This window comes from Sminthopsis crassicaudata, chromosome 6 (genome assembly GCF_048593235.1).
Source record: "Sminthopsis crassicaudata isolate SCR6 chromosome 6, ASM4859323v1, whole genome shotgun sequence".
Taxonomy (NCBI): Eukaryota; Metazoa; Chordata; class Mammalia; order Dasyuromorphia; family Dasyuridae; genus Sminthopsis; species Sminthopsis crassicaudata.
Genome location: NC_133622.1, coordinates 155,313,796 through 155,337,079, shown reverse-complemented (window position 1 = coordinate 155,337,079; position 23,284 = coordinate 155,313,796). Strand labels below are relative to the sequence as shown.

The window sequence follows — 23,284 nt, the reverse complement described above, 5'->3', positions numbered from 1 at the left end:
TCACTCAGGCAGATGTTTCTCCCCAGTCTAGCTTGTGGTGACCCTGGCTTATTCTTTCTTCTGGAAGAGCCCAGCACCTATCTTTTATTATGTGAGAAATTGCAGCATTCATGGTGATTTTGATTGTCTCTTTCTGTCTCTCTCTTTCTCTGTGTCTTGACTCTGTCTCTTTGGGGAGGGATGGGAACAGTGGAGGTTAAGTGATGTGCCCAGGGTCCCACTCCTAGTAAGTGTCTGAGGCCAGATCTGAACTCAGGTCCTCCTGACTCTCTCCTCTGTACCATCTAGCTGCTCTAACAGTGACATTCTATTAAATACCCTCACCTCCCAAATCCTTAGTCTCTTTTAGGACTGGCATCTTGGCACTTTTTCCGGCATGAAGGGATAGTCACCCATTAGAATTCTTCATTCTCACAAACGACTAATGCCCTTCCTTGATTGTTAGAAACTGTGACATGTGTATATTATTCCATCTTTCTCTGGGTTTCACTTTTCCTAACTCCCAAAACTTCTCCAGGCTCTTAGCCCACCTGAAGCTCTTATTTTATTCCTTCTCACTTGCAGTTATTTTGCTGCAAAAGAAAAGTCAGATTTAGAAATAAGGTAAAATTAACCTGAGAAGGAAATCAAAAATGCAAGCAGACAAAAACAGCCAACTAATTATTTTCAAGTGGTATAACAAATGATTAGATTTGAGTATAAGGTTTATTATCACAAAGTAAGAATTATAGTTATTGTTGCTCATTTTCATGAAACTTGTTCATTTTACAAAATGAGCTTTTATAGTCATTGCACATAAACAATGATAGGAAATAACAAAATGTAAGCATTTTTAAAAATAGAGAAAGCTTTCCGAAATTTGGATATTAAAAAGATTTATGTATATAATAAATGTTTAAGAGCAAAGCATTTTTAGACAATTATATAATTCATATGTTCTACAGAGAAAATTTTATGTAGTAAAATGTACTCAAAATTATACAGATGAAACTAGTATTTTTGTATGCTTTTGGGGTCTTTTTATTGTAGCTTTTCAAACACTTCATATTGATGATGGTCTGACAACGTAAAACTAATCAGTTTTAATTCAAATTACACTGACTCACAAACTTTGTAGAACGTAAAAAAATTATGGACAGTGTTTATTCTTTATTATTTAGGTCGTCAGCTTCTCATAAAAGCTGTCAACAGAGTCTGGACTGAATTGATACATAGTAAGAAACAAGCTCTGGAAGAACTTTTTAAAGTGACCCTACCTGTCAATGACCGGGGTCTGGTGGATATCACCGCAGCAAGACCTCTTATTGAAGAAGCTGGTTTAAAGTGCTGGCAGAACCATTTGGGTAAGAAGGTGTAAGATCTGGGGTAGGCTCCAAGGCCTGGGTATAAAGCTGTTGTGATTTATCTCCTGTGATGATGCTTTCTACAAATTACAGTGGCATGTGTGGGAATTCTAATTGCGTAAACAAGATTCCCTAAAAGGATGTTATTGTATCAGTTGAAACCCAGTTTTATATTTAGCACAATCAAACGTAAATAAATAATAACTTCTTTAGATTAATCAAGGAGGGAAGAAGGGCGAGGAGAGCATTATTATTATTTTTTTTGAGAGCATTATTTTTTAAGAAATAATTTTTAAACTTTTTAAAATTCTTTAAAAACAAAACAAACAAAAAACATTATCACCTCTCAGAGAATCTCAGCTCAGTAGCATCTTTTTTTTTTTTTTTTTTTTTTTTTTTTTTTTTTTCAATAAAAAGTACACTTATATAGAACAATTGAACAGGTTCTCCATGATCTGACAATACATGATTCATTCTATACCTACATCTTGCAGAAGATCTGCTTCACCATCACTTATTTGAAATTGTGATTGGCTACTACACTAATCAGAGTTTTGAGCTCTTTCAGTATTGTTTTATTTACATATTGTGGTCATTTTGAAAAATTTCCTCTCAGTTCTGCATCTTTTCTCACAGGTTTTCCCAAAACTCTCAGTTCTTTATAATTTGTCATTCTTATATTGCTTAATATTCTATTATATTCATAAACTACAATTTGTATAGACAAATTCTCACTCTGGTCACACAGATATATTTCCTTCTAGTTCTTTGTTCTTGCATATATGCTGCAATCGATATGTTTAAGAATCTTTCCCACTATGAGGAATGAGGCATATGCCTAATTATTAATTTTGTTGGTTTAACAGGTTTAGGTCAACTACTCAACAATTTAATGACTTTCTGGCATAATTGTGAAATGTTTTCCATGATGGGTGGGCCAGTTCTTAGCTCCATCAGCAGTATATTAGTATGCTTAGCTTGTTGAGTGACAGCCTTAGGAAATATATAGTTTTCAGAACTAAGAAAGTGATAGTTCCCTTCATCTTGCCCGGGTCAAGTGGGTCTGTATTATTCTCTTTAATGCCAGGCTCTACAGTTAATGGCCTTGCTAATTGGAGATTATTGAGAAGAAAATGACCAAGGTGGTAAAGTACCTTCAGTTTATTTTATATGATGGTTATTTGAAACCAGGGACATTGAGAATGGGAAAGAAGAGAATGAGAGTACATGATATTTTCAGATATTTAAAGATATGTCATGTAGAAGGGGAATTAGATTTGTTTTATTTGGCCTCAAAAGTATAAGTAGCAGTATGAAGTATGGCATAGTTTCTGAGTGTCTTATTCCCACTTTCTTTAATTTAATGGCCAAAAAAACCCTAAATATTTCAGTCACTAAGAAGGGCTTTGTTTGAAGTCAAGTAAAAAGTAAGATAGCTAAAAATGTTATAGTATATCAAGTTGCAGCTTAATTGACTGATTCACAAAATCACAGTGACATAAGAAGCATAAATAAATATAGCTTCCTAAATTGTACAGTGATCTGTCTTTATATACTAATGTATAAGCAGAGCAAAGGAAATAGATGCATGTCAATAATACATTAACATGCACTTGGAAGTCATTTTTTTCTATTTAAGTTGCCAGTATTGTTTCAAATTGAGGAATCATAGTGTTTCTTTGGAATTTTATATATAAAACCATATACCTTTACAAACAAGCAAACCAAAACTGTTGGAGATCAAGTTATTTATTTCAAGCTTTTAAATAGAAGGAATTGATTATATCAATGGATTGTAGAATTTCTCAAAAATGAGAAATAAGGAAGAAAAAAACAAAAGATTGCGATTCTGCTAAAGTGATTTTGTAATTTTGAAAATTCCATGATAGGACTTATAAATAAGATGGTGTTGTCATGAAGATGCCAATCTCTCCCACTGAAAATATAATTCTCAGAAAGAACAATGATAAAGATGTCTAGGGGCTGGGGAGAGCAAACAAAAATAATCTCTTCCATCCCATCCAAAATTGCATAGATGTAGGAATAAAAGCAGTCTCAGTGGTTAACCTCACAAGGAGAGAGCAACCAGCTAGCTAAACCTTGGAGCACAGCCTCTGATCACCAGTTCCGAAAAGGCCATGCAATGAAGGCAGTTCAGAAATAGCAGGATTGCCTATTGAATTTTTTAAAGACCATAGAAGGAACAAAAGCAACTCCTGACCAGTTATCATAAAAAAAAAAAAAAAAAAAAAGAATCTGTAGTAGATACAGTAGATTGAGGCCTAATGTAGGCTGGGAATGCCAACTATCCCATTCAGATCTCTAGAAGCAGCAGTGACAGCATCCAGAGTAGAAAGACAGGATTGAACAAGGTCTGTCTAATCCATCAAAGTCTCAATTCAGCACCAAAGGCTAAAAATAAGAGCAAACAGAATAAAATGCTAAGCATTAGAAACACTACAATTCATACAATTAAAAATGAAAGGATGAAAAAGAATTTATCATATCCATGAATTTTAAAAAGTAGGGCTAACAATCACAGTCTTACACAAAGCAACCTTAAAAATGAAAGTTAAACTTTAAGAAGGAAACAGCAATATATTTAAAGCACCATTGAAAATTAGATAATTTTAATGCTTAAAATATATACACATAATAGCATAAAATCTAAGCTCTTATAAGAAAAGATAATCAATTAACAAGGAGAAATAAGTAATGAAACTTTAAAAGTTGGAAGCCTTAAATCTGACCTAGTCAGATAAAATAAATAAAAAAGAAAATGAAGATCTAGATACAATTTCAGTGAAATTGAATAAAATAGATCTATAATAATTATTGAATGGGAATCCAAAATACAAGTGTTTCACAAATGTATGGCATTTTTACCCCCCCCCAAAAAAAAAGAGTGTGTGTGTGTGTGTGTGTGTGTGTGTCTTTTCTAGAGAATTTTAAATAAATATGAAGGACAAAAATATTAACCAAATCCTTTACTCAGCACAATACAATAAAAAATGTCATTAGCATAACCTCTAAATGAAGAGCAAATAATTTAATCTTTAAAAATTGCTGGGCCAAAGTACTGCTTATAGAAATAATAAATAATTTCATAAGAGTAAGTGAGTACAATTGGACCTCATCAGCACGCCAAAATTTTTAGAAGGCTATCAAAGCTATCTTTAGAAGAAAGTTAACTTTTCTAAATACTTTAATAAATAAAAAATTAAAGAGCAGATAAATTAAACGGGCATGCAACTAAAAAGAAAAAGGAAACCTTGGGAAAATAACAACAAAAAACTAAACATGAAAATTTTCCAAAATCTTGAAAATCAAAAAGATAAAAACAGATTTAAAAAATAAAAATAATTTAATTGATAAATCTAGGTGCTATTTTTTTAACATTAAGTAGGCAAACCACCATCTATTCTAATTTTTAAAAAGTAAACAAATCACCAAAAACGAAAATTAAAAAGAGAACTCTAAATAAAGGAAGAAGAAATAAAGGAAAATATTAGAAACTTTTCAGCAATTATACTTTCTTTCAGGTTCTTATTGGCCCTTATTTTCAGAGTCACTCAGGTATGCATAACCTTTTGTCCAACAATTCCATCATTCTAGGTTCAACCCAAAAAGAGCATTAGGAGAAATAAAGGACCCATATATACTAAAATTTAGTAACAGTTTTATTATTATTATTATTATTATTATTATAGCAAAGAAATAGAAATGGTAGGTTTCAGATGTCAGGAATCATTGTCCAAGAAGATTGCTGATAAAGCATGATTACCTCTCTCCTTCTTGGTGAAATGAAAGACTGTAGGTACAAAATGGGACATATATTTTAACACAAAAATATTTTTCCTGATTGTACTTGTTCTGTTACAAGAAAAAAAAAAAAGGCAGAAGAGGTTGTGCAAAAAGAGAAAATATTGAAAGAATAGTGTGTCAGTGAACAATAACATTTCAATAATAATAACTGTTATTACATGGCACTTATATGCCAAAACCCATGCTAATTGCTTTAAAAATCTTATTTAATTTTATTCTCACAACAACCCTGGGAAGTAGGTACTATATTATTATTATCTCATTCTGTAGTTGAGGAGACTAGGGAAGGATCACATAGCTCGTAAGATTCTGAGGTCTTCCCGACTCTAAGGCCCAGCTCTCCATTCTCTGTACCATCTCGCTCCTGTGCATTTTAAAATATACAGAAGAGTTCAGAGCAGAAGAACATAAGTGAATAGATACAAACAAGACAATAGCAGTCCTACTCTACCACATTTTATTATATATACAAGTTGTATATAATAAATGGTTTCACAATCTTTTTCTAGCCCTCTAGCCCTTGAAAATGTTGCTGTGGTAGAATTTTCTTATTCATAGGAGGTTGTTGGTTTTTTTGCGGCTTTGTTTTTTTTTTTTTTTTAAAGTCCTGTGGCACTTTGACATTTCTATCTAAAAATAAAACAATAATTTCTATGTTAGCATTATTTACCATTATAATAAATGAGAATCAGAAAAGGAGAAAGTTTTTAGTGCCTTGGGAAACGGTTTATAAATGTAATACTGACTTTCGTCTAGAAAAAGGTTATTAGTTTTTTTTGGTGTCATAGGTCTTTTTTCAGTCAAAAAAGCCTATGGATTCCTCATAATCATGTTTTAAAATGCATAAAGTATGAAGGTTAAAAATGATTAAACCAAATTATGTTGAAAAGGTTATCAAGATATAGATATGTGTACATGTAACACACATATACATACATACATATGTATATTTAGTATGGTATATATTTACATTAACAGACCCTGGCTTAATAATACCTAAGATAATAGGAAAATGGGTCGTTACCACAAACAGCTTTTGATCACCGTAGAATGCAGTGTTGCAGTTGTTCATGAGGTAAAAAGCAGCATGGCAGGATGGCTAGAGAGGATTAGGGTGGAGCTCTGTGGGCAATGTGAGATATAAAGAACTCTGGCTGTTATGACAAGATCTAGGTTAAGGTCCTGCTTCTGGTATTACTATCTTTGGGACCAAATCATTTGACTTCTTTGGATTTAATGATGAATGTCATTAAAATCAGGGATTGTTGTAGATGGTCTTTGAACTCCATTCTACCTCCAGATGGATGATAATTTTAGTGCCCCAGGCAGCTTTGTGACTTTTAAAAGCAGAACTCATTGATTTGTATTAGTAGAGTTTACCTATGGACAAGTTTCCTACATAATGAAGTCATAAATCTGGCTCAAAATATGTGTGTGTCTGTGTGTCTGTCTGTATACATAGAAAGACAGAGACACAGAGTTGAGCTTTAGTTATTCATGTCAAGAAGGTATTCATTTAAAAAGCTAACCCCATTTCTAACCTCAGCTTCATTCATTTCTCCTACAGACACTTTAAAAAGCACTGTTCTATTGAGAGATTGACAGTTTAACTAATTTTAAGGATTGTGATGGCTAAACAGAGACAGGTAACAAAGGAAAATGAGCAGGAAAACATTTCTTGAGAACTATTTGACATCATTTTTTTTAAGTTTTACTGATTTTTAAAAGTAATTAAAATAATGTTACACTTCATGAGAGAGCTCTTGTTAAAAAGTTAAATATTAAGTAATAACTTTATCTTCAATTACTAGCAACCTCTCAAATTTGTAGCATCCCCACAGGTAGACTTCTCTCTGTCTTTTCAAATGAACAGATATCGGTTTTCTCTCCCTCTCAACCTCAATACCACTAGAAAAAAAGAAGAAAAACAGATTTTTTGTAACATATAGTCAAGCAAAATAAATTCCCTCACTGCCTCTATGCAAATTTATGTGGACATAGACACACAGATCATTCTTTACCAAAATTATCACTTCTCTATAATTCATAGCATATTTAATCTCCCATCCTTTAGGATCATAAATAGGTATAATATTGATCATTGCTTTGACAGCTTTCAAAGTTTGATTTTCCACTGCTGCTGTTTTTGTACAATTTGTTCTAATTCTACTCATATTGTTTTTTATCACTTTAAAAGGTCACATTATAAACAAATTAAGGAAATTCTTATCTTAAGAAATAATTAATTGGGGCAGCTAGGTGGCACAGTGGATAGAGCACCAGCTTTTAAGTCAGGAGGATTTGAGTTCAAATGTGACCTCAGACACTTAACACTTCCTAGTTATGTGACCCTGGGCAAGTCACTTAACCCAATTGCCTCAGGAAAAAAAAAAAAAAGAAAGAAAGAATTAATTGGTACCCTGAGGGAACTGAATACTCTGTGCTTCCAAGAGTTAAGGAAAATTCAGAAATTGTAGTGTAAGTTAAAAGTGGCTTTGGTTATGAGACTTTTCATAGCTTTTTTAAAAAAATTGATTAATTTTTAATTAGGAAACACTAAACAAAATTAGTGCTCTGCAAAATCTCTGTTAGACACAGCTTACTTTTCCTTTTAAGTATGTAATAAATTCAATGTATAACTTTCAGAGCTGTCCCATTTGTCTGTTTTTGCTTCTGTCTTGTTCTGGGCATTTTTTTAAAAAATGCCTCCATGTTCCCTTTTTCTTTTTTGTCATCTCCCTCCAGTGTATCTCCTTTCCAGCCTACCTCCATTAAAAAAGAAAAACAAAACCTTCATAACAAATATACATAATCAGGCAAAACATTTCCTCATTGTACACTTTAAGTCCTTTTGTCAGGACTTAGAGCTGATACATTGTAAATAAGAATATCTTCATTTTGTTGTTATGATGTTAATGAATCTTGGAGCCTATAAATTTGAGTTATTTTAGTTTAGGGTATTGGGATACTTTATAGATAGAGAGAAATAAGTAGGGATAAGAGGTTTTTCTATTTTTAAAAATACATATTCTCAAGTTTATTAAACTGAAATTGAATTAATTGATTAATGAGAGATATTATAGCATTCAGCATTATTAGTTAATTTAAAAAATATCCAAACATAGCCTTTCATTACCTTAAAATTTTGGAAATGAGTTAAGATTAATGCGTCAACAACAGATAATTAGATTAATGATCACCCCATTTTAGGGTACACATGAAACATGATGAGTTTAAAACTCTGCTACCTATGATAAGCAATGCAAAATAACCTTAATCATATTTTAATTCTGCAGCCCATGAAAAGAAATGCATCAGTCGAGGAGAAGCCCTGGTGCCAAGCACACAGTCCAAACTGTCCCGAGTCAGCAGTGGCTTTGGCCTCTCAAAGTTAACAGGATCCAGAAGGAATCGAAAGGAGAGCGGTCTCAACAAACACAACCTCTCCACACAAGTGAGTTGTGCGTTCTGCTGGAAAGAGTCCTTGAGGTCAACAAAGCATAAAATGTGCATTGTCCTTATAAATGACTTAAACTGAGCCCTTTTTCTGATTCTACTTCAGGTGTTTCATAAAAGAATTAATTCAAAATGACAGAACTTCTCACTTGCTCATATTTCATTATGGGTATCAATTCTAGCATTCGTGTTAAAATGCAAATGAATAAAATAGATTACAGCTCATAATTGCATAGCTTATAAGACCATTATCTTAATCTTCATGGACATCTTGGTTCTCCCACTCAATTCTTTTTTGACTCTAGCCAAATCACTTTACCTCTGGGAATTATAGTTTAAAATAAGGGGATTGAGTCCATAGTCCCCCACTGTCTCCACATTGGCTTTTTCAAGGGACTAAAAGATTTCCTTACTTACAGAGACTTAAAATCAACTAACATGTCTTTTACTTGGCTATTGTAGCTAGAGATGAAGCCAAAAAGTTGTGATTAATGTTTTTTTCCCAGTCATCCCAGCAACATTTCAGTACCAACACTTAAGAGGCAACTAAATGGAATACTAAAAATTAATGAATATTTATCACAGTAATTTAGTTATTGTATTCTTTCTGTGCAAAATTTTTAATAGAATTTTAATTATCCTCATTTAAAATTATTTTAAATGTCAATTAACTCTTTTTCTCTCCCTTCTTCACTATTTCAACATTTTAGGAGATTTCCCAGTGGATGTTTACTCATATTGCTGTTGTCCGGGACTTGGTAGACACACAATATAAAGAATATCAGGAGGTAAGAATTTAGCATAATTTTTTTTCAAATCACCACATTCAAATCCATGATAAAGTACTACCCTTGCCTCTAGCTATTGGTAATGATTTTGGGGAAAATTTTGACTCTTCTCTAAGATAAACTGTATAAGAACAGTAAACTAGGAATCAGTTCTTGGGCTCAGCATTAATAACATTCCGTGTCCTGTTTATCTGTTCCTCTCCTTTACTTAAAAAGACATGATAATAAAGTTAGTACATATTTGATGCCTTCTAGCTTAACAGAAATATTGTAAAGTAACATCAAAAATGACCTAAAAATGACCTTTGCACTTCTATAAAGAAATAAAATATCAGTGGAATATCAGTTTTATCATATCCAAATTGTTTAATTTGTTGTAATTTAATAACTTATCCTAAATATTTGTGGTCATTTTGAAGCAACTAGTAAATTTTTAAAATTATGCTTCCTGAAATTTGTTGAGTTCATCAAATTTTATGTTTATATGAATGCAACATTAGATATTTAGTATATATTATATGGGAGACTAGATGGTTCTGGATGAATCTGGAGTCAGGAAGACCTAAGTTCAAATCTGTCTTTGGGCACGTGCTAGCTGTATGACCTAGACAAGTCACTTAACTCTTTTTGTCTCAGTTTCCTCATCTGTAAAATGAGCTAGAGAATAAAATGGCAAGTCATTACAATATCTTTGCCAAGAAAACTCCAAATAGGGTTGTAGAAAGTCAGATACAACTTAACAACAATTGCACAGTAATAAATACTTATTTTAAAAATACTGTAAAAATCTTGCTATGTCATTTTGTAGTATCATGGCCGTTTAGTCAGTGTTTTTTTTTTTTTTTTTAAATTTAGAATCAAATTTTTATAACACATCAAGAAGTATCCTATTCTAGATTGATGATTTGTAGACAATAAAACCCCAGTTCATTTTAATAAATATTTATTTACAAGTTTTTATTAAATACCTATTATGTGCTATGTATTTGTATAGTGCCATATACTATGAGTAGAAAGACAGAAATGAAGTCGTTCCTGCTCTCAAGGAAGCTGCATTTTACTGTCGAAAGCAACATGAGTGTGCATAAAATCAATGCAAAGTTGTTTTTTTGGTGGAGGGAGGGGAAGTAGTAACACTGAGGATATCAAATGAGGGCTGCCAGATCATGAAGGACTTTCCAAATCTGACAAGTATTTATTAAATACCTATTGTAGGCAAGATCCCTGCTTTGGGACAGGAATACTAAGACAAATATGAAACTAACCTCTGCCCTCCCCACATTCTTAGAGTATTATATTTCACTGTACATTGAAACTGAAACTATGATATTAATTTATACAAATCAGTACATGACAGATATGGGTGTTTGTGTGGAAGAGAATGATCTCCTTTTTATACTTACTGAATTAGAGATCCCTGGGCAACATCTAAGTGGGAATCCCCTCCATGCAGTTAATGATACTCTCAAGGTGAAGCCTGATATGTATAGAGATGAGAATTGAACTGATCTTCTCATCAAAAGAGAGGGAGACCTAGGACATGGTGTTCTAGCGAAAGAAGCAGAAAAGGAATAGTTAAAAAGGTAGGAGAGGAGCTAGGAGTGGACCAGGTCACATAAGAAGAAGAATATATCCAGGAGAAGGAAGTTGCCAAGAGCATCAGCATTTGATTATGACAGTTTGGCTTATGTAAATCTGCTTAATTTTCGATACTGAAAATTGTTTTTACCTTGTTAATCAATTCATATTCATTTCATTAAAATAAATATTACTTAGCATATGGCAGGTAGAAAGTATTTAGTATTACATAATGTATAAAAAACTGTATTGGATGCTATGGGAAATAGAAAAATAAATAAAAGTTGATGTTCTCCAAAATTTTCCTCCTTATTTAGGGGATTGATAATTTATGTATACAAATAAATGTAATTTAATGATCAGGGGTATACATTTATATTCTTTCCATGTATTCCTGTTATATCAATGTTTAAAAGGAGAATAGCAGAGTTTCACCTTTTTAATTATCTAGTCTGTTGACCAGAATCTCTTAATATATTTTCATGGCCGAGTTCCAGTACCTTCTGGCAATCATTTCATAAGTTCTCAGGGTCATAATTAAAAAAAGACTGTTTATTAGCCAGCTTGCAAGATGAAAAAACTTTCTCATTGCTATTGTCAATGCTACTATGCCAGAAGAGATAGGTAGCTACCCTTCAACCCCCAGAACATATGCATTAATTTAATTACAAACGCCAGCCCCATCTGAACCTAAAATCTGTTCCTATAATCAAAGAGGTTTTTCTTTATTATGTCAGAACTTCAGAGAGCTGTATTTTTGTTCATTTGTGTCCACACCTTAAAAGATGGTCTTCCTAACCTGCTGCTCCCCCTTTTTCTCCTTGGTGCCTAACCCTTTTGTGATAACCTGTTCTTGATTAGGTTGGTCCTCAGATAATTGTTGATCTCTCTGGCATTAAAGGTCTTAGACCCTGGGATTCTTCCCTCTGCCTTTCTGACTTTATTTCATTCTATTCCCATGTATGGAATCTATGTTCTAACCAAACAGTTTGCTGAATTTGATATTTCTGGAGATGCACAAACTACCGCTCATGTCTGTGAGGTACCTCCTCCTTTCTCTCTTAAAAATTCTTTTCCTCAAGTTTAAACTTGCTCCATGAAGTGTTCTCATCTCTTAGTTATTAGTACTATCACCATCCTCAGCTTTCCTCAAGTATATTTATTTGTGAATGTTTTATTCACTTAGTAGAATGTAAACTTCTCCAGGGCAGGGGCTATTCTTTTTTTTTTTTTTTTCCTTCTGACTTAGTTCAAGTGGGTATTTAATAATTAACATTTGTTGAATCTTGTTCCCAAGCTTGCATTTAAAGCTTTTTCCAACTTAGTAGCCTTTTTTAGAGTTTTATATAGGGAGGCAGCAGAGAAGTATGCATAAGTTTTCACTTGTAATATCTTTTAATGATAATCCCTATGTGTCATTAAAAAATTCTTCCATTCTCAGAAAAGGTATATCTTGATTCAATCATAAGTAAATAATTTTGGCAAAAACTAAGGCATCTCTTATTTGTAAAGATGAACTTGTTTGGCTACTTTTATATGCATTATTACTATTACTTTTTTGATTGGTTACCAATTTGGAAATCTTCATATTCATAGCGTCAGCAAAATGCCCTGAAATATGTGACAGAGGAGTGGTGCCAAATAGAGTATGAGCTGTTGCGGGAGAGAGGTTTGTGGGGTCCTCCCATTGGCTCCCATTTGGACAAATGGATGTTGGAGATGACGGAAGGACCTTGCAGGATGAGGAAAAAAATGGTCCGCAATGACATGTTTTACAACCACTACCCTTATGTGCCAGAAATTGAACAAGAGACAAATGTGTTGGTGAGTATGCACAGTTCTGTTTTATGATTACTATTCAAATTTCACTTTTCTTTTTCAGTCTTTTTCAGATTATGTGAATTATTTAAATTAGCCTACCTGAAATCCTAACTTTGTTTTAATTAGCAGCTAGCTAATTTTCTCTCGTTGGAAACTAGTTAGTGTATTTAGGAGATGGACAGAATTGAGAAATATATCAGTACTATATTGTTTTATTGAACTTGTGATTTCATTGATTATTGGAAGTTTGGCACTTTCTTACAACTGATAGTCTTTCCGAGTTGCCTGAATCACTGAGGTCTGTGATAGTTTTACAGAATTGCCTAAATCATTAAGACCTGTGATTTTTCCAGATTCAGAAAGCCAATGTGTATATGAAAAGGAACTTCTACTCCGGACTCTCTCCAGAGCCCCTCTTTGCTAAAAATTCCATTAAAAAGATCATTTGCAGTTAAAGTATTTTATAAAGATTCTAGAGCCTGATAGAGACTTCACCATTTAGAGAGTTAGAGTTAGCTACATTTTCCCGCAGAGTTTTAATTTTTAAAAATTTATTCTGCACTTAACAAACATCCAAATGGTTTCTGGGTTTAGACACTTTCCCAAAGAAAATAATCCTTTCATATGTTTCATTAGCATTCATTATAGGCCTGAGACTTTATAACAGATACTATTATTTTACAAGTTTTTTTTTTTTTTTTTTTTTTTTGTTTTTGTTTTTTGGTTTGTTTGTTTTAAATCTAATTTTATACTGCATCAAAAAATGCAGACCACAGGTTTTCTATCTCTTAATTACTGGTAACCAGCCTCCTAAGAATGAGCCTCTGAAAATTCACTAACCTGTTCATTTAAATTTGAAATCTTTCTTGCCTGAGAGAACTTACTGAAGTTGGTGCTCTGCTGGAAATGCCGTTAACATCCTGAGTCACCCCCAGAGAGACATCAAGGGGTGAATTTTAGAGCAGATATCAAATATTTTGCCTGTGTTACCATGCTTCTAGTTACTCAGGCTTTCAACCCATTGGGATCACTACTCACAGCCAACAAAATTTTCAGGCATTCTTATTCTGGAATTAAAGTTCTTGATCTAGCTCTAACCTCCCTTCCCACAATCATTTCTCCTTCGTAGGCAGGTAAGCAGCACGATGAATAAAGTACCTGGCCTGGAATGAGGAAGACTCATTTTCCCTGAGTTCAAATCTGGCCTCAAACATTGGGCAAGTCACTTTATTCCTGTTCACCGCAGTTTCCTCATGAGCAGCAGAAGGATATGGCAGAACACTGTAGTATCTTTGCCAGAAAATCCCAGTTAGGGTTACAAAGAGTTGAACATGACTGAACAAGTCTCCTTTATATACATCCTAAAGCTACTCATTACTATGTAATTTTGTGAATAAATCCCATCATCTCGTCCTGCTCTCATGCCCAAAACCCTCCTATCCTTGCCTCCATCTCCATGTATTGACATGGGTCCAATTGTAATGCTACTATCTCACTAGATGTCTTTCCCTTTTCTACATAATTTTTTTCCAGCTTCCATTGTGTTTCCTTACATACAAACCTCATCCTCCTTTTAAATTGTAAACTTCTTGAGGGCAGAGGTGGTATTTTCAATTTTTGTGTTGTTGAGTTGGATTGAAATAGTATATGCATCCATATTCCATTGCTTTTTCTACTATGTCACCGTTGCCTTTTAGAAAAATTTTGGAAGTGCATAGTTTCCTTTAAAGTATAATTTACTAAATTCATACTGAATATTTGTACTAAAGCCATATCTGAAGTTCTGAATGTGCTCCATCGGGTTACAGTCTTTATGTTAAATTGGGAATACAGTGGTCTTGTAAGTCACTGAGTCTTATTAAGCTTTTTTTTTTTTTCTTTAGTCGGGTCTCATCTCACTTAGACTGATGGTATAGTGGTTATTTGCAAGTTATATTCCCCTACTGATTGGCACAGGAGCATTGCCTTGCCCTGTTTAAAACCTGGTCTTGTTCAACCCTCTTAAGGTAGCTTGGTCCCCCCTTTTTTCAGTCCTAAGGGATCACCATTGTAGTAGTAGCCTTAATGTGGACAACCACAAACTCTAAGCAAATCCATTAGCAGGTTTTGTAGTACGGATTACAAGCATGGCAATCTGCATATGCAAGGTTAGAATAAAAGGTCATCAAAAGCAGTATTTTATGCACATCTTTAGCTCACTAATTTTGTTGCTGTGAGCTATGTATCTGCAATATAGTTATAGTATATAAAAAGTACAAGTGACATAGTTTGTGGGCAATTAATCATTTTATTAATAATGCTAGCCAGAATTAATAAATGGGTCCATGGCACTCTAGAATATCATAGAGACCCCCTCATGGAACTACTCAGCAGTTATATCCCCTTAGAAGAGTGTGTGTTCCTGAGGGTGGCAATGGACTCTAATTAGTTAATAACTGATGAAAAAATGAATATTATAAGAAGATATAGACTTATTCTAATGATGGTTTGGGGGACATGACTGTGATCACTGTGTTTCAAAAAGACATCTATATTTATGCCATCCCACCCAGAATAATCTGGACAAAAGAGGGCATTCCCTTATAACCAGGCCTTTTTAACTATCTGAGTAAAATACGAGCCAAAATCTATCAGTTCACCTAAGCTAAAATTTCTTTAAATTTTGATCAAATCTGAGTTTTCTAGTTGGATCAGTTTTGCCCAAGATTTCATCTCATTATGAACCCAGCACTTCAACAATCATTTTAATATTTAAATTTAAATTTAAAAATTTTACTTTATTGCTTGTTTCATTAGCACTTTTTTATTAGGGTTACTGTATTAGCATTGCACTTAATAGAATGTAGCATTTGGCATTAGAAAGACTTGTGTTCAAATTCTGCTTGTGACATTTTAATTAGCTGTGTGATCTGAACAAATCACATACATAGTGGCATAAAGTTAGAACTTGAAAAAGGACCTTAAATACCTTTGAGTTCAAGCCCCTTATTTTAAATGATTTAAATAACTTGTCCAACAGCCCACAGCTAGAAAGTTTCAAAAGAAGAATTTGGTTCTGGTTTTCTCTGAGCTTTGGATTTCTTCAGATTTCTCATCTGTAAAACGAAGTTGAAAATATTTGTACTTCTTATGTCATGAAGTTTATTGAGTCTCAAATGAAGTGAAGAGCTTTGCAAACTTGTGTTGCAGTGAATAGAAAGCTGGACTGAGAGCCGGGCACACCTGGTTGACATCCTGACTATATGATCCTATACAAGTCATATAACCTCTCACTATCCTGGCTTTGGTAGCTCTCTCAAGCTACAAGTTGCAGAGAAAGTGCCAACTTGTAATAGTGAGAGTTTCCTCATCTAGAAATTCCACGTATAAGTGAAATCATAGATCCAGTCTTGATTCTTATATAAATCCCTATGAAATTGTCAGTTGTTACTGTTATATATTCTCAATTAAACAAGTCAGTTTTACTTGCTATTCACCTGCTTCACATCAAATCTACAGACTGAAGATTTTATCAAGGCTTAAAGTTTTGTAACCCTCTCTGGCAACATTTTCTCCAAATGTGGTACATGAATTGGTGGAAAATCCCTGAGGCCCTTTTAAAGCATCCAAGAGATTAAAAAAATATTTTATAATTATACTAAGATAATATTTACCTCTCAAAATACTCTTTCAATTACACATGTATGAAGCTGTATTTTCTTTATGTACTTCAACCACTTCACACTATTTCTTTTTTTTTTCTTCAGAAAATATAATTATTTTTCATAAAAATATATAATTTATGCTTACATGTAATGGGTATGTTGTTTTCAAATGAATAAATATTTTTAATTTTTTTCAGTTAATTTTTAATGTGATAAATGTCAATATATAAAATTCACATAAACAAAAACTCTGTGGGGTGTTCAGTAATTTTTTAGAATGTTAAGAGGTCCCAAAACTAAAAAGTTGGAAATTGTTTACTCTATGGATTTCCATTAGATGACACTGACGAGAACATGGAATCTGCAGTCTAGAGGCCAAATTCAGATTCCAGTTAAAATGCTTACTCTATTACTTTTAGCAAGTATGTAATCTCTTTTGCCTCAGTTTCCTTATCCGTAAAATGGAGATAATAATAGACCCTTTATACCAAAGTTGCCATGAGAATTAAATGAGGTAATATTGTATTAAGCCATATGCAAAGGGATTTATTTTTTTTAGATCTTAGTGGAGGGAGGGTGTGTGTGAGAGAGACAGAGACAGACAGACAGAGAAACTTTCAAAGAGTTTGTATTGATCTTCAGCAGTGGTGTATATTATGTTTTTTCTTGAATTATTATGTGTCATTCATAAAATAGTTATAAAATGCAAAATTTCATCATGTCAGGCAATTTAAACTTGAAAATTTATTTTCTTTGAGTATATAGCTCATATTTAGAGTATGTTAGCTCATATTTCACCAGTAACTCAAGAAAACCTTGCTGTAATGTATATAAACAAACACACACACACACACACACACATACACACACACGAGATTTTTTTTTTCTGATCTCTTTGTACTTAATCCCCTATTTTCAGTCTGCCACCCCAAGTAAGCAGCTTGACCCTCCTGATGATACCATTCCTCAAAAGGTAAAGCATACAGTACCATAAAGAATGTCAACTACATGCACAGTCTTTAATGCATGATAGACCAGACTAACTTAAAAGATTGGTTTTCAAAGTTGCTTTCTCAATAAATACTTTTAAGGTTTAAAGATTTAGTACATTCATGCTGAAATATGTTCTTTTATCCTTTGCCAATCTTTCTAATCATTTCTGTAGAATTTATATGTTGCTCACTAACAGGCTAAACTTTCACTGCTCATAATAAAACTTATATTGGCTTTAGTAATTGGTTATGGCTTAATAAATGTTATTTACTCAGTAATTTACATAGAAGAAGGAACCTTGTAAAATCCAAGACTTTTTTTTTTGAGGGGGTGGGGGAGAGTGGAGAGAAAATATAGAAATAGAAAAGCCACACAAAGGATAGTATTATGAGAGCGAGTGTACCTGTTAAAATTTAGGACTGAAATAAAAAGTATAAGTTATTCTCTGTTGACCAGTTGAGCATTTTGGATACATCTCAGAAAACATTATAACATCTCAAAGGTATTTAGAGAAAGATTTTTTTAGATAGCAATTACAACTCTGTACAATAATCCCTTAAGTACTGTTTTACATCTATATATTGACTAAATCTATTTTCATTTATTTTGAAACAAATACTTTAGTAACCCTACTTTTTAAAAGAATCTTTTCCCTATAGAAAAAGAGACATACTAGTCTTCTCAATTTTCACTGTTACAGAATTCTTAGGAGACTTTCCATTAGCTGGCTTTTAATTCTGAATTTTATATTAATGTTTTACATATTTTAATTTTATACTATTTCTTTTCTGTTCCCTGCTTATCACTCTTACTCTTCATTTAAAATTTATTCCCTGATACATAACTATCTTCATTTTGAGAAACACATTCCAAATAAAATTCCCTTTTTTTTTTCCAATTAAACTTTATATTAGCAATTAAATAGTGTGAGCAAAAAGTTTGCTTAATGTAATCATAGCAGGACAGGTCATTGCCATACTTATGCAAAAGTAGAGAGCATCATATCACATCATATTTAGTTGCAGATTGAGTAATATATATAAAGATTTTATTTGTGTAAAAAGAAAGAAGATATAATATCCATTTTAGAAATGTAGATTCTAGAACTTAGTTCCCATTTCAAACTTATACTTTAAGTAGTGGAGATAACTCTTGATCCAAGGTATTTGTACTCTATTTTAGCTCTATCCAAAGTGTGAGTGTGGAAACATATGAACCTTTCCCTTCAGTGGGTTTGATCTTCATGTTTAATATAATATCATAGACTATCTCAGACTCTTATCTCATATTGTCTCTTTTAAAGGGGAAATCTTAGCATGGTAAATAAAGAATCATTTTTAAATAAAAGGGAAATATGCCTCTCCTTGTAATGTAATATGTCTTGATTTCATGAGACAGGAACAAAAATACTAGAACAAACTCAATATAATGTAATGTTTCCTACAGCTTACCACTATATCCCTTGTTCCTTCTAATTACATGAAGACCTATTTAAATTATAAATTAATTCATAAACCATATGTCTTATTAACATGGATATAGGAACTGAAACTAAAATTGCATTCAATTTTGTTTCATAAATAGAGCAATCCTTTATCCAATTGATTGTTCAGAAAGAATATTAGACAAAGAGATAGAGGGTATTGGGCATGGTATTGGTACTTCCATAGGAATACTGTAAATGGATGCTCAGTTGAACAGATCAAATAGATACTATAGGGTTTGTGATTTTACAATGGGGTTTTCTTATAAAGTCCGTAATTACTTTATTGGAAGATAGTATTAGTTGGGACAATATTATGTGCAGTATATCTGAACATATGACCTTGGAAGAAGAGTTATTTCCATGAGGAAACTTATGATAATAGATAAAGAGACAGCCTTAGAATCAGGACAACCTTATTTAAGTTTTATCTTGATATATAGTAGTTCAATGACTATAAGTAAATTATTTGATTTCTCAGTATAGGGTGTTCCTTGAGATTATAAAATAAGAAGCAGAATGAATCAAGATCATTGGAAGGATTTCCACAGTGCCCCCACCAAAGAAATAACTTTTCCAAATGAAAAAAAAAAAAAAAAAGCAATCAACGATATAGTCAGAAATTGTACTCTGTCAACCCAGAGAATACATAGTGTTTGTATAGGTGAAAAAGAAAAGCAAGAACATGGCAAGTAGAAGAGACCCTAGGAGTGAAAGCATGAGATAGATAGAAGTTCACATAAGTTTTTCAGCTGATCTTTATTGGCATCCACTATCCTGAACCTCATTTTCATGGGGCTCTACAGCCACAAAGTGAAGACCAGTGCACAAATACCCAGGGAACAAATGTGCCAGACCAACCAAGGCCAATGACCACCCCCAGAGGCACAGCTAGTGATGGAACCTGTCCTTAGCACAGTGACCCCAATTGAGGAAGTAAGAATGGAGGTAAAAAATTACAATGTGAACACCTGAAGAAATGAAGCAAGAAGTTTAAAAAAGATTAAATAAAAGCTCTGGAGAAAAGAATTGGACATGAAATAAATAGCTCTGAACAAAAAATATTAAAAACTTATCCAAGTAGCAGATTTCTTGAACATTATAGTAGGTCGAAAAAGAAATGAGTGATTTTATGAGACAGAAACAAAAATACTAAAACTCAAAAAAGAAAATATAAGATCTCTGCTTTCCAAAATAACTGACCTGAAAAGTAGGTTAAAAAAAATTTTTTTAAAGAATAAATGGACTTCCTGAAAGCCATGATAAAAGGAAGCCTATATACTATATTTTAAGAAGTTATAGGTGACATGTGCCCAAGATATATTAGAACTAAGAAAACAAAGTAAAGATAGAAAGAATTCATCAATCACCTCCTTAAAAGAACTCCAGAAGGAAAATTTCTGGGAATTTCATGACCAAAACCCAGAGCTTTCACTACATAGTTAAAAAAAAAAAAAAATGCTGTGAACATTCGGGAGGAAAGGAGGAATAGTTTGAGTACCAAGGAACATATGACCTGAAAGATTCTATTCCAAAACAAGAATTGGAATATTTCAAAAGGCAAAGAATAGGCACTTAAGACTAAAAATAACTTACCTTTAAAAACTGAATATATTTCTACAGAGAAGGAAGAAATGGATCCAATGGAGAGGAGGACTGTCAAGCATTTCTAATTGAAAGATTAGAGCTAAATAGGAACTTTGAAATACAAACACAAGATTCCAGAGACACCTAGAAAGTTAGATTTATGGTACATAGTTGGAAGGAGCCATATATGAGGCAGTGCAGTTAGTATATAATACTGAAGAGGGAGTTTTTCTGATGTTTCCTATTGCTAATCACAATTTCTGAGGGTAGAGATCTATTGATATTTTTATCATTGCCCAATATTTGAATAACTTGTAAAAGTATTCATGTATAAAGTTATAATACAAAAGATACAAAAAGAGCTTATTTACAGGACATGAATTTGGCCATAGTTAAAATTAAAGCAAGTGTACACTTCTTCTTGATAAAAAAAAATCTATACTTATCAGTTACTGACTAACATCTGGGAACTAGGTTACATAAAACTATATAGCACTTCCCCTTATATTTCCAATGCTTCTCTTATTCCATAAAAATATGGTTTAATGAGCCTTTCCTTTGATTATTTTTTAGAAGCCTGCTCGATATCGGAGAGCAATCAGCTACGACAGTAAGGAATACTACATGCGCCTAGCTTCGGGAAATCAAACCTTTGTCCAAGATGCCATTGTAGAAAGTTCTGAAGGCGAGTCTACACAGCAGGAGCCAGAGCATGGGGAAGACACGATTGCCAAAGTTAAAGGTCAGGCTACCTCTTTGATCATTTGCATCCTTCAGGTTTTCAGGAGCTACTTGACTTTGATTTCTTTCATATTAAAACATGAAGAAATAGGGATAGTAGAGAGCCATGATTAATTGAATAATCCTAAGGTGACTTGGGAATAATTACTTGTTTCAAGGATCTCTGCTCCAAAGGTAGAGGATCTGGCATCATTTAATTGTTTTCTGATGTGTGTTATTTGCTAGCTGGCTATTTGATAGCATCCATAGTTCATCTAATTTGGTATCACATTCCAGGGCAATAGTTATTTTCAGCTGACACTCTTAATAACAGTTTCTAGGTTTATCACTGATTGTTGTAGCCAACAGGAAATGATCATCTAACTTCAGAGTCTGAAGAGATTGTCCTAAATTTTTATAACTAGAAATTTTCTTAAAAGGAAACAATGTAGGGATGATGTTGGCCTATCTCAATGTGAGTCAGCAATGTGATGTGACTGCTGAAAAAACATGTGATTTGGAGCAGAATTAGTAGAAATATAGCTTCAGCTAATAGTCCCATAGAATTCTCCCCTTTTCAGACCTCATATGGGATCTTATCTGGAGAACATGATTTAAGAAGAACATTGATAAGCTAGACAGGGTCCAGAGGAGAGTCATCAGGATAGTAAAGGGCTGTGAGTTCATGTTATACAAAAACTGGTTGAAGCCACTATATATATTCACAACCTAAAGAAGACTGGTGAGATCTGATACTCACCTTCAAATAACCAAAAGGCCAAAATGTGGAGAAGGGAATGAGATTTCATTCTGTTTGATCCTAGAAGTCAGAATCAGGAGCAGTGGGAGGAAGCTACAAAAAGAGAAGCTTAGGTTCAGTGTCAGGAGAACTTCCTAACATTAAAACTGTCAAGAAGTGAAGTAGGCTGTGGAGAAAAGTGATGGATTCTCCTCCTTCAAGGATGTCAAGCAGAGACTGCATGACCACTTGTGGACACAGGATAGAAAAGAATCCATCCATCGATGTAGTTTACATGGCCACTGAGATCACTTCCCCTTCTAAAATTCTAGGATTCCTGGAAATAAAATGATCATCAGAAGTTACTAAAATACTGTTGCTTTTCTTTAAGTTAATATTTATAGATAAAACTAAGCTGAAATTCTTAACACCTTCTCTCCTCCCTTCTTTTTCTTTAATCAATCTGTTACCTTCACTGTGGAAATAAAAGGAGATCACAAGGAGAGGTCACAAGGATAAAGATTCATATTGTATTTCCTTTTTGATTAGTCACTGTGGCAAAAAATTTCATACAGGTAGCCATCTAGTGACTAACTTCTCTCCATTCATCTAGGCTAGATCCAAATGAATGCAAATAATGATTCCTCCTGAAGTAGTTGCATATGTTCATATTCACACTCATATTTCCATGGGGCTAAAATCATTTACCACTTTTATAATCATAACTTTAAGAAGAACACATTCAAATATGTTAACCATTGCTGGAAATTTATTATTTTAAAGGAAATCTAGTTGCATATACACTCTGTTGTGGGGACCATACTCAAAATCTTTCCTCCATTTGGTAAAATTTGCTAGGCTTTGTGCAATGCTGACATAATCTTTGAGAATCCAGACTTATCTTAATGACAAAAAGAGGCATTAATATGGGAATTTTTATATTTGTAATTTTTTAAAACATTTTAATAAAAATAATTTGGTTGTTTATTTTTCAGCTCTCTATTATTTTTATTCTCATTGTTGAGACTCTTGCCTTAGATAATCATATAAGAATATCAATTTTCCTCCTTCATGAATGTGTATAATGGAGAGAGTATTTTACTCTAGTCACAAAGACCTGAGTTTGAACATGGCTTCAAGGGTTTTGGAGCTCAGTGATCCTGAATAAGAAACTGAACTGCTCTGAGCCTCATTTTCCTCATCTATTAAATAGTATAATGTGCTTTGCAAAATTTAAAATTCTTTGTAAATGTGAACTGCTATTTTTTAGTATTTCACCCAATCCTGAAAGTTTTGATCTATGTTGT

General features: G+C 33.1%; 1 protein-coding gene across 6 annotated transcripts in view; it reads left to right on the top strand.

Moving 5' to 3' along the window:
- Window positions 1-23,284, top strand: part of WDFY3 (WD repeat and FYVE domain containing 3) — a 306,260-nt gene that overhangs the window by 225,016 nt on the left and 57,960 nt on the right. For 5 of the 6 annotated variants that reach the window (XM_074273239.1, XM_074273237.1, XM_074273236.1 and 2 more), the window contains 6 exons: window positions 1,161-1,343; window positions 8,465-8,622; window positions 9,335-9,412; window positions 12,587-12,814; window positions 17,375-17,428; window positions 21,092-21,260. In XM_074273239.1, the coding sequence (XP_074129340.1) occupies window positions 1,161-1,343; window positions 8,465-8,622; window positions 9,335-9,412; window positions 12,587-12,814; window positions 17,375-17,428; window positions 21,092-21,260 (870 nt within the window). The remainder of the gene's footprint in view (window positions 1-1,160; window positions 1,344-8,464; window positions 8,623-9,334; window positions 9,413-12,586; window positions 12,815-17,374; window positions 17,429-21,091; window positions 21,261-23,284) is intronic. The other variant, XM_074273238.1, reaches the window with a different exon arrangement.